This window comes from Mustelus asterias, chromosome 1 (genome assembly GCF_964213995.1).
Source record: "Mustelus asterias chromosome 1, sMusAst1.hap1.1, whole genome shotgun sequence".
NCBI classification, from domain to species: domain Eukaryota; kingdom Metazoa; phylum Chordata; class Chondrichthyes; order Carcharhiniformes; family Triakidae; genus Mustelus; species Mustelus asterias.
Window position 1 is genome coordinate 33,497,299 of NC_135801.1, and position 13,041 is coordinate 33,510,339.

The following is a 13,041-nucleotide window of genomic DNA, read 5'->3' on the forward strand; positions in this document are numbered from 1 at the left end:
TGCTTGTACTTGGATTAGATGCTAACTATAGTAGCCTTCACACGGGGAGGTAATGGCGTAGTGGTATTATCGCTAGACTATTAATCCAGAAACTCAGCTAATGTTCTGGGGACCCGGGTTCGAATCCCACCATGGCAGATGGTGGAATTTGAATTCAATAAAAAATATCTGGAATTAAGAATCTATTGATGACCGTGAAACCATTGTCAATTGTCAGAAAAACGCATCTGGTTCACTAATGTCCTTTATAGAAGGAAATCTGTCACCAGAGCCACAGCAATGTGGTTGACTCTCAACTGCCCTCCAAGGACAACTAGGGACGGGCAGTAATGCTGGCTAGCCAGCAACGCCCATGTCCCATGAACGAATAAAAAAAATCCACAGCAACACAAGTTAATCCACACTTCAGAACAGTGTTAACTGGCCTAACTCTGTGTAAGTGGATGGGTTTTGAATTAGTTCAAATCTTACCCAATATGTCCACTTCCCACACTATTCATACTTTTGGCATTTCTGAGTAAATTTGCCAGTGTAATGACAAATTGATAAAGGTTTTTTGTACAGTGAACTATCACCAGTTAGAATCTGGTTGAAATTGCCCATATACATTTCACACTGGGCTCTTGGAGAAGTGAATTTCACCCATATGTGTGGTCAAGATTGAAACCTAGATCTTTAAGGTGAAAGAAGAGTGCACAGAACTTCTTCTTTGGACCCCAGGACTTGTTATGACAACATAAAGTTTATTTATTAATGTCACAAGGCCTTACATTAACACTGCAATGAAATTACTGTGAAAATCCCCTAGTTGCCACACTCTGGCACCAGTTTCGGTACACTGAGGGAGAATTTATCATGGTCAATGCATCTAACCAGCACCTTTTGGACTGTGGGAGGAAACCGGAGCACCTGGAGGAAACCCTCGCAGACAAGGGGAGAACGTGCAGACTCCGCACAGACAGTGACCCAAGCCAGGAATTGAACCAGGTCCCTGGCGCTGTGAAGCAGCAGTGCTAGCCACTGTGCCACCGAGCCGCCCTATAGGATTACCAGTAATTCTAAAGTTTTTCTTTTAATCCGCAATACATTCAGACTCAACATATGTTCTGAAATGCAGTACCTTTAAAGGGTCACCTTTCAATAAATGTGTACGTTTGAGGTATCACAGCACATTTTGCCAATCATATCTGTTTAATAAAACAGATGGCATCACAGGAAAACAGGTCAGTGATTAGTTGGTGAGTATTTTGGTTGTTAATCGCTCAAAAGTCGTATAATTTATTAGTAATTCTAAGGTTTTATTAGTAGAAAGGTTTACTAGAAGTAGTAAATCTTATCGGGAGTAACAGGATTTATTGATTATAAATTAATCAAGCAAATTAACATGTAATAAAAATGGCAGGGCACGTAATGTGTTGTGATTGTAGAAGGTGGGAGGTCGTGGTCAATCCAGAACAAACACGCCTGCAGTAAGTGTCTGCGGCTCATGGAGATTCGGCACAGAGTCATCGAGTTGGAGGCTGACTTGCAGACACTGTGACATATCAGGGAGCGGAAAGCTATCTGGACATTTTGTTCCAAGAGGTGGTCACACACCTTAGGATAAGGCTGTCTGATTTGGTCAGTGTCAGGGACAAGAGGGTGTGACGCAGGTAAGAGGATTGTGAATTTATAAGTAGAGGAGCCTCAGTCTTTGCAACTGTCCAACAGGTTTGGGACTGGGACCATTGTTCTGGCGAGTCCTATAACTAGGGTGGTAAAGAGAGTGTAGACGATAACATATTGGCATGGATAGAGGATTAGTTGCTAAAAGGAAGCAGGGAGAAGGCATAAATGGGTCCTTTTCAGATTGGCCTTTTCTAATGAGAGGAATGCCATAGTTTTGGGGCTTTGCTTATTTATAATCTATGTATAATTGTTAAATTTGCTGATGACACAAAGATAGGCAGGATAGAAAGTTGTGAAAAGGACACAAGGAGTCTGCAAAGGGATTCAACTAGGTTAATTGGGTGTGCAAAAGCTTGGAAGATGGAGTATGATGTGGGTAGGCGTGAACTTGTCCACTTTGGCAGGAAGAGTAGAAAAGTAATATGTTATTTAAATAGAGAGAGCGTGCAGATCTCTAGGGTACAGAGGGACCTGGATGGCCTGGTACCCCTGTACATGAATCATAAAAAGTTAGTGTGCAAGTATGGCAAGTGATTAGGAAAGCAAATGGAATATTGCCACACATGGGAATGGGAATGGAATATAAAAGTAGGGTAGTTTTGCTATGTTTGTACAGGGCGTTGATACAATCTGGAGTACTGTGTACAATTTTGGTTTCTTTATTTAAGAAAGGACATAATTTCATTAGCAGTTCGAAGAAGGTTTGCTTGACTGATTTCTGGAATGAGTGAGTTATGAGGAAAGATTGGACAGGTTGGATCCATAACCATTGGGGCTTAGAAGGTTTGAGATGTGATCTTATTAAAACATATAAGATCTTGAGGGGACTTGGTAGAGTAGATGCTAATAGGATGTTTCCCCTTGTGGGAGAGACAAGAATTCGGGGACACAGTTTTAAATTAAGCGGTCTCCTATTTAAGATGGAGACAAGGAGACATTTCTGCTTTCAGAGGGTTGTGACCCTGTGAAATTCTCTTCCCCAGAGAGCGGGGGAGACAGGGACATTTAGATACTTTTTAAGGCAGAGGTAGACGGATTGTTGACTACAAAGGAGTCAAAGGGTAGGCAGGAAAGTGGAGTTGAGGCCACAGATCGGATTGAATGAAGAAGCAGACTCGTGGGGCTGAATGGCCTACTCCTGCTCCTAATTCATATGTTCATATTTAACTTCCTGGAATCAGTTTGTATAAACTATCTGGAGTATCTAGTTTATATTCCAACATTTAATGTGATGAGTTGCCATTATAAACAGACCAAGTGCTGTACTATAAGCTAGTTTACACAAACGTTTTGTACAAATACCAATAAGGTGACGGGATAATTGTGATTTGTCTTGAATAAAATGACAGTAAGGAGTACAGCTCTCAGCATTTAATATGTAGCAGTATCCAATGTGGTTTGAATCACCTTAATTTCTTGCTGGTGGTCTGCCATAACACATACTGGCAATGATTTCAACCTTAAGGACTTCATTTTAATGCATGATGGCAATAGTTTTTGTACAAGTTAGCAAACAGAATGATTAGGAACATTTTTCCAGATGTTGTGGAGACTGTACTTCCAATTGTAATTTACATTGGGAGAGTGAGTATCTTTGGAGTGCTGAACTGAGCTGGCTTCTGACAAAGCCTGAAATTCCTGTTCTGATCAGACCATGGTGTAATGCTGTTCCAGTCAAAGCTGACTGGACTTTGCATGTTGAGTCACAGAAAATGGCCCAGTTATATTGATATGAATGAAGTCTCCTTCAGTAAACTTAACATTGTGCTTCCCTGCACTCACTGCTGAATGCAAATTGGCGTCAGGTCTGACACCATGACCACTGTGCTGCTTTGCTTTGACATCAAACTCATTTCCCTTACGAGAAGGGAATTTAATTACTGGCCTCCAGCAGAGTATGTTCTGGACCATGTGATTTTGGGCTCAATTTTCTACCATTCAGAATGAATAGGGATGAGGAAGGAATTCCAGACTTGCTTTCATGAACTGCCAGTCCGTTTGAAAATAAACTGTCAAGAACTCTGAAGGGTACATGGGCTGTTCTAGATCTAATGGGTGCAATTTAATGTCTGCATTATGTTTGGAGGACCAGTGGGAGCTCTGCATCACTATTCTTGGTGAAGGCACATTGGAATTAAGTGCCAGTCAGGCACTTAAGTGGTCAGTATCAGACCTTCCCCTAGATTAAGGACCCAGAGGGCAAATATTCATCCACCATGGACCCAGCTTCAATAAGGGACCCCAAGTCAAGGTGAGTGAGGGCAGAGTGGGAGTTGCAGGAGAGGGAAAGAGTCAGAGGCAAGGGCAGGAGGCTAGCTTCAGCAGCCCACTCGGTGCTGGGGCCCTCGATCAGACACTGAGTGCTTTTGAATATCAGCGACAGTGGAAGGAGGCCCTTAAGTGAACATTAGCCACCTCCAAGTTCATCTCATCCACAACACCCACCATAGCACCATTCTCTACTGACTTCTCAGTCCATATTCACTGATTTTGTAAGTGATTTCCTGCCCTTGGAAGTGTGACTTGGAATTGGCGATGGAGGGGAAGAACAGTACTAGCATGAACCTGAGAAGGTAGGAGAAGAATGCGAATTTACTCTGGAAAGAGAGGTGAGATTTCAGAGTAAATTCTGGTCCATGGTTAGAGGGCAAATTGAGGGAAGAAAGGAATAGTCGAAGCAGGGTTGGATCGGAAATGGGAGAAAAGTGTTTGTGTGGCTGGGGATGGGGAGAAAATCAAGAACATGAAATAGGGGGTGGAAAAGAAATAGAATATCAGAATAAACCAAAGGGAGGAGGAAGGAGACAGTGTCTTTCTGACAACTGTAGAATGAAATCTTAAAACAATTTCTACTCTTGTGTCACCCACAATTTTCTCTGGTTACAGTCCAGATATGACGTCAGACCGCTGCAAATACACTCTGAGCCACAACTGTGATAGATCATTCTGAAAATTGCTGTTATTAATATGCTTTAAATTATGCAAGAACCTTCACGTATAGGGACAAGAATGAAAAAAGGAAACAAATCAATTCATTTATAGAGCATGTTTTGCCATCACAGGGTATCCCTACATGCTTTACAGCCAATGAAGTACTTTTGCTGTTTAGTTACTGCTCTATGAGCTAGTAAATCAACCTGGCAGTTGTTCAACTCATGCAAAGCGCAAATCTTGTTTGTTTTTGCACATTGAATAAAATATTGCAAATTAAACTTGGAGCAAGTTTATGTATAATACATAACCAATGTTTCCTGAAACTGGTCAGAGCTCTGCAGTAAACTATAATAACACAGTGAGGGGGAAGTAATATGGCTTTATAATGTAAAGCAATAAAACTTCAACTACTTATTCACAATTATACATGAATCAGCCTGAACTGTTAGTTGAAATGAAGCTACAATCATTCAAACCAACAGAACAGTTTATCAAAATAAATCTTACTCAAATACAAACTATGTACGATGTTTTAGGCAGATAATTAGGGCACGTTATCTTGGTTAAAACTGATTTTGATTTAGCAAAAGCCAATATAAATGGATACCCATTCTATGCATACCCAAGATGAGAAAAGGCCATTCCACATATTCAGCTCAATTTGTCCTTTAGGATCTGTTTCATGTAAATATTCACATCTTAAGGAATGTGTTGTAAAAAGACTATGCCTTCTATATATTATGCATGCATACATGTTTATAGTGTTATTCCTTACCAAATGGACAGTGGCAGTAATAACCAGTTGCTTGATTCTGGCACGTTCCTTCGTTAAAACAAGGGCTACACTCGCAGTAGTTAATAGTGGCATCACATGTTTTACCTGCAACAAATAAAGCAAAACACAAATGTAATGTACATAGCTTATCCCACTGAAGAGTTCACCAGTCTAACATATGCATGGCATTTTTAAAATAATGAGACTTTCAAAACTTTGGGTGGGATTTTCTAGCCCATCCCACAGTGGGATCTTCCTGTCCCACCGAACGTTTGGCTGGCTTGCTGCACCTGCCACACCAGGGCCGGAAAATCCCAGTCTTTATTTTATTTATCTTTCCCTCATTTAGGCACTTGTGCATGTTGGGAAGTGAATAGAATAATGCAGCTGCGTTGTGAACTCTTCCCATCTCTACACCTGTGTTCAAGTACGTAGTTCACACTAGGTGATCATCGACAATATTGTTCATCTTTCTTCTAGGGCATATCTAGAGTAAACATCATCTTCTAAATTATTAATTCAATATTAAGTATCCCAATTGGAGCCAATTAAATGTAGTTGTTCCAAATATATGAGTTTAATGTTATTTATTGGTCCTCCTCCAAAAAGTGTATAAAAATAAATTTGTATCCATTTGTTTCTTGTGTCATTACACTGGTACCAAGGGTATTAACAGATGTGGAACCAAGAAAGTTGATATTAAGATAGAGGTTTGAGAGGCTGAACAACTCCTGTCTGAGTAGACTATGGGGTGTATGGATGTAAAATGAAAAACACACAAGGGTGGATTTTATAGGGGAGTGGATTACAACCCCCACCTCCAAAATAAGCAAAAGGTTTATGCTGAACTTATACAAGACATTAGCTAGATCTCAGTTGGACTACTGTGTACAGTTCTGGGTGCCACACTATAGGAAGGATGTGAATGCAAAATAAGTTTAACAAGAATGGTTCCAGGGATGAGAAACTTCAGTTACGAGGATAGATCGGAGAGGATGGGACTGTTCTCCTTGGAGAGAAGGTGGCTAACTGGAAATTTGATAGATATGTTCAAAATCATGAGGGGGCTGGACTGAGTAGATAGGATAGGGAGAGACTGTTCCCATTCATAAAAGGATCGAGAACAAGGGGGCACAAACTTAAAGTGATTTGAAAAGAAGTGATGTGAGAAAAAACACAGCGAGTGGTTCAGGTCTGGAACACACTGCCTTTAAGTGTGGTGGAGACGGGTTCAATCAAGGCATTCAAGAGAGTATTATATAATTATTTGAATTGAAACAATGTGCAAGAGTATAAGGAAAAGGTGGGGGAATGAGCACTAAGTTACAATGCTCATTTGGAGAGCCAGTTGACATGTTGGGCCAAATGGTCTCCTTCTGCTCCAGAACAGTGTTTAAGAGAGGAAGTGAATGGGTTCTGTAAGGTCCATAACTGTCATAACCTGGTGTTGTTAAACTTCTTACAAGGTCCATAACTGTCAGGTCAGACACTAAATTGCTGCAAGGTCAGAAGAATGCAGAGTATGCCATTTTTGAGACTTGGCTTCGAATGCACCAATGCTAGTGGTGTTACGGAGACCAGTTGTTCGGCTTATTGTATCAGAGGTTTTCGTTGTTTGTCATTCCCCCCACTCCACCCAGTACTGGAATCTTTTTTTGATCAAGAGCAAAAATTGTCATGCCTCAGGCATATCATAATAAGCAAGCCCATTCTATTCAATTCTTCTTTAGATTGTTGAAGTGGTAATATTAACATGCCTTCTAAGATTTGTGTCTACCAGTGAGTGCTGTTCAAGTGTCTGTAGGCTCTTTGTTAATCTTTATTTCAGTAAATCCATATGAGTTTATATTGCTTATTTGAAACAATTATAAAGGCGTGACACAAAAGCACCCACGTTGGTCGGCATGAGCCCCAAGTTCAGCAGGCAAAGACAACATAGGCTAAGAACTGGAAAATAACTGTAGACTAGAAGCAAAAGGGCTATCATTAAGGGTGGAGGCATTAAGCAAGAGGGTAGTGAAGCGCGAAGCACAAGCTTGAACTGGAATGTCCAAGATTGGGAGGTATTTAAGGAGCAGTGTAGGATTGCTTGGCTGAGGCTAATGAATGGACTCCAAGAAAGCTCATACATGGAGGATAGGAGGAACGCGGAGGAGAATAGAAGTCCTGGGAACTGCGTCACTTGGTTTGGTCGCAGGAAGTGAAGGAAAATTCAAAAACCTGATAAGTAGCTAAGGACTTTCTGGAGATGTCATAAGTAAAAAGGGAGAATTTTAATTCAAAATATATGTGGTTTTGTTTTATTATTTTTTTTGATGTAAAGTACATGTTCACCTAAGACAATGTTTATTTAGTGTTTACTTTATTTACTTCTGAATAGTTAAATTCACTTGGTTTAAAAGGTAGAACCTTGTGGCATAATTTCTTCCAGTTAATCACTGAGCGTTAAAATTTCTCTTTAATGTGATTGCAACAATAGATTCAATGCATCATGCATGCTTGGATTTAAATTACAGACTAATAAATCTCAGTGAATTGGAGGATACATGTTTTGCTGTATAATGTAATAGGTATATAAAGTTGATCAAATGCTAAATGTGATTTATTACAATGAATTGCAATAGCTTGACAACATCTGCATGATCTGACATGAAGCTGAGTATTTATTCCAAATGCAATATAGATTGCCCCAGTTCACTGCTAGGGATGCACTCCAATGAGTCCTCCCGCTCCCATCTTTTCCATGATTGGACAACAGTGGTCTGCTGGAGGGAGGGGGCAGAGGTAAGGTGAGCACTTTAAAAGGTTTCCTCAGCAATGAGGAAGTGTGTTTTAATTCAAATAAATACTTATTTTTAAATTTATATTCACAGCTGGAGAAAACTGTTTAACAGAGGTCCTTGGGTGAGAAAATGTGATGGGGAATATGGTCATTTTTGGATGTGGGGGTGGGGAGTAGCAGCCACAAACAGGACCATAAAACAGTAATCCAAAGCCAGATTTTGGATCTTCCTATTGCAGCTCCTACATAGATGCCACTATGAAGAATAATATTAATTGTCTCAAATATCCAGCTGGGAGGTCCGAGTGGTATTTAAGGCACAGAACCGCCCATCTCGAAGATTAAGCTTCAAGGACTCATTCCAAGGCGAGATGATGAAATAGTACACATACACAACAGGAATGTAAAATGCTGCCTTTCCCAGGTACATATGCTGATGTACTTGCTCTGTATTTCAAGCAATTTTCTTTTAGGATTAATAGTTTAATGATGACAGACAGGTTATAATGGAAATTATGTGAAACACAGGAATGTGTCTTTTGACAGGAAGTGCATGTGTAAATAACATTATATAGCTGGATGTTTTTGACAAATTGTATGGCATTTTACAATCTTACTCTGTCCATACATCATCATAATATATAAATCCGAATTCTTAATTTGAAAAGAAACAATTTAAGTACAACTGGAATGCAAAATCATCAAAATAAATGGAGACACACAGGAATAGATGCAGCAGGCAACAAATAATCAAGGGGGGAGGGAATTTTATGGGGCTGACAGGGGTCTCGACCAGCTTGTGAGCCAACGAGAGACCCATGTTGCCTCTTTTCACAGGGATCAAAGGCCCCGGGACAGAAGCCCCGCCCAGCCAACCAGAGATTTGCAGCTCATGGGAAGGAGGTGGCCACTAAAGGAAAGATTTACCCTTGCCCATTTAAGTTCCATGAAACTTTGCCCTGCAAGTGGCTGAGCGTGATAGGCTTCTGGCACCTGTGAAACAGGCAACCAACTGTGTATCTCTTTAATCAGATTGAAGTTTCTAAAGTTTGAACCAGGAATTGTAATTTAGAATAGTCAATTCGATGTCAAATCTGGTACAAGAAGTGAAATAGAGAAAGGAACAAAAGATTTGATTGAGGGAACAAGAAAACAGAGAAACAGTTAAAAGTTGAAGTAATGAGAATCCACGTTTGTAATAGTGCTTGGGAGGTTGTTTGGCAGCAATTAAGGCATATCGCATGGGAAAACCTGCACTTGAGCTGAAATGGACAAGCCATAACTTCTTGAGCGAGTTTAGTTTGGGTGCAGGTTCAGGAGCATCATGACATTGAATGGATTTCAATGGTGATTTAGACAGCAATATGCTGGTTCTTGTGAAGCTACTGGCAGAGAAGCACATCTCAGACAGCAACTTTCAGGTTTTCGCATTTAACTGTGCATTTCCTGTCACCTGAAGTTGCTGTTTGATTTGTGCATTAATACTGCTGAGCATTGTTAACCTCACTGTTATTTTGACAGTAATTTCTGGCCCAATATGCGCTGTGCTAAAGTTTATTTATTCAAATACATAAATCTGAATTCTTAATTTGAAAAGAAACAATTTAATGAAAGTGCATTCCTTTACCGTAATAAACCATATGAAACCGGAAATGAATAGTTCAAGGAAAGGTCGGGCAGGAAAAAGAACATCCAACTCCTGTATGTTAAAGCCTATTTACTTTGAAGAGAATACCTCTTTTTTAAACAGAGGACAAAATGTCCTTAATCATCATTAGCTAACTTAACTCTAGGAGATACGGGTTTAAACTTTAACATTACATCGGGCTGAAGTAATCTCCTTTGGTCATTCTCAGCCTAAAAAAGTAGAATAAGTTAATGGAAATGAGGCACAATGCAGCTGGCAAAATATAATCCATCATAGTAAGAGATAGATTTGCTGAAACATCGATGAAAGGCACATTGTTTCTATTTATAGTTGATGGTTGCTACACTTCAGATTAAATACAAAAATCTGATGTGTCCATTCACACATGAATACTTACCATCATTAAAAGAGTGATTTCTTTTGAATGAATCAATCATCACATACATCCCCAAGAGGTAATATAAATAATTAGAAGATTCTTATATTTAGCTGATGTAAATGCATGATTACTTGATCTGTCATGTTGACAGAAAAATGCAATTTTACCATTTTTCTGTATGTTTCAGCCCCTTGGAGAAAGGTTGGAAAATTGCACACAACAATGATGGCTTTCTGACATAAAATTACACAACTTTCCATTGTCAGATGCATTCTTCTACTGAAAATGCATCAATGGAATTTTGGAGAGAATACAACAGCAAGACACCTTGTTTTACACTAATTATAATATTAACTATGGAGTTTACTGTCTATTATGGGATGTCTGGAGAGTTCAGATCTCAAGTTTTTTCCAAGAGTTTCATCATTTTAAAAAAGTATTATTTTTCCGGAGGTTAAAACTACAGATTAAAATAAAACATTGACATCTACTTGCTTATTTAAGTTTTTTGAAAATGTTGAGGTGCTCAACAAAAGTCAGTAGGATTCCAAAATGACCCGACAGGCATAAATAAGTGCAAAAAAAGTTATTTTTAAATCATTCATGGGACATGGGCGTCACTGGCTGGCCAGCATTTATTGCCCATCCCTAATTGCCCTTGAGAAGGTGATGGTGAGCTGCCTTCTTAAATCGCTGAAGTCCATGTGGGTTTGACCCACAATGCTGTTAGGGAGGGAATTCCAGCATTTTGACCCAGCAACTGCAAAGGAATGGCGATATATTTCCAAGTCAGGATGGTGAGTGGCTTGGAGGGGATCTTGCAGGTGGTGATGTTCCCATGAATCTGCTGCCCTTGTCCTTCTAGCTGGAAGTGGCCATGGGTTTGGAAGATGCTGTCTAAGGATCTTTGGTGAATTGCTGCAGTGCATCTTGTTGATAGTACACACTGCTGCTACTGAGCGTTGATGGTGGAGGAAGTAGATGTTTGTAGATGCCAATCAAGTGGGCTGCTTTGTCCCTGATGGTGTCAAGCTTCTCGAGTGTTGTTGGAGTTCCACCCATCCAGTCAAGTGGGGAGTGTTCCATCACACTCCTGACTTGTGCCTTGTAGATGGTCATAATGTGGAGATGTTGGCGTTGGACTGGGATGTGCACAGTAAGAAGTCTCACAACACCAGGTTAAAGTCGAACAGGTTTATTTGTATCATGCGCTTTCGGAGTGCTGCTCCTTCATCAGGTGAGTGGAGAGTTGGGTTCACAATCACGGCATATATAGACAGAGACTCAATTACAAGATAATGGTTGGAATGCTTGTCTTATCTGTTAAAGACTCGCATTCCAACCATTATTTTGCAATTGAGTTTCTGTCTATATATGCTGTGTTTGTGATACCAACTCTGCACTCACCTGATGAAGGAGCAGCGCTCCGAAAGCTCGTGATACCAAATAAACCTGTTGGACTTTAACCTGGTGCTGTGAGACTTCTTGTAGATGGTGGATAGGCTTTGAGGAGTCAGGGGGTGAGTTACTTGCTGCAGTATTCCTAGCCTCTGACCTGCTCTTGTAACCTAACTGTGTTAATGTGGTGAGTCCAGTTGAGTTTCCGGTTAGAGTATCTCTTATTGGTGATGGAAATTGCCTGGCATTTGTATGGCGCGAATGTTACTTGCCACTTGTGAGCCTAAGCCTGGATATTTTCCAGATCTTGTTGCATTTGAACATGGACTGCTTCAGTATCTGAGAAGTCGTGAATGGTGCTGAACATTGTGCAATCATTGGCGAACATTCCCACTTCTGACCTTATGACAGAAGGAAGGTCATTGATAAAGCAGCTGAAGATTGTTGAGCCTAGGACACCACCCTGAGTGCAGAGATGTCGTGCAGCTGAGATGACTGACCCTCCACAACCATAACCATCTTCCTTTGTACCAGGTATGACTCCAACCAGTGGAATGTTTCGCCCCCGATACTCATTGATTCCAGTTCTGCTAGGATTCCTTAATGCCACACTCGGTCAAATGCGACCTTGATGTCAAGGGTTGTCACTCTCACCTCACCTTATGTTGGCATAAACAGTCTGAAGAATCAATTCCTTACTATCAATCACTAGTAACTTCACAACAAAAAACAAATATTGAACCTTACATTTAAAATTGACTAGGGTAGTTAAATCAACGTGACTTATATATGACATATGAACTAGGAGCAGGAATAGGCCACCCATCCCTGGAGACTGCTCCACCATTCAATTAGATTATGGTTGAACTGGCTTTGATCTCAACTTCACATTCCTGGCTACCACTAATAATCTTCCACCCCCTTGCTTATCAAGAATCTATCTACATCTGGTCTAAAGGTATTCGGGTACACTGCTTCAACCACATTTTATGGAAGAGAATTCCAAACGTTTTTTCCTCATCTCTGTCCTAAATGGGCAACCCTTTATTTTGAAACAGTGACTTGAGTTCTAGATTCTCCCACAAGAGGAAACATCCTTTCCACATCCACCCTGTCGAGTCCGCTCAGGATCCTATACTTTCCAATCAAGTCGCATCTTACTCTTCTCAACTCCAGCAGATACAAGCCTAGCCTGTCCAGCCTTTTCTTACAAGACAACCTACCTATTCCAGTTATTAATCTAGTAAACCTTCTCTGACCTGCTTCTAATGCATTTACATTTTTCCTTAAATATGTAGACCAATACTAAACACATTACTCCAGATATGGTCTCACCAAATGAGCTGGCTAGCTGAAGTATAACCTTCCTACTCTTGGATTCAATTCCCTTAGCAATAAGCGATAACTTTCTATTAGCTTTGCTAAATACTTGTGGCACCTCCATATTAACCTTTTAG

At 40.3% G+C, this 13,041-nt stretch overlaps 1 protein-coding gene across 1 annotated transcript in view; it reads right to left on the reverse strand.

Moving 5' to 3' along the window:
* Positions 1-13,041, reverse strand: part of fat4 (FAT atypical cadherin 4) — a 323,488-nt gene that overhangs the window by 60,526 nt on the left and 249,921 nt on the right. The window contains exon 11 of the mRNA XM_078211165.1: positions 5,378-5,482. Within this exon, the coding sequence (XP_078067291.1) occupies positions 5,378-5,482 (105 nt within the window). The remainder of the gene's footprint in view (positions 1-5,377; positions 5,483-13,041) is intronic.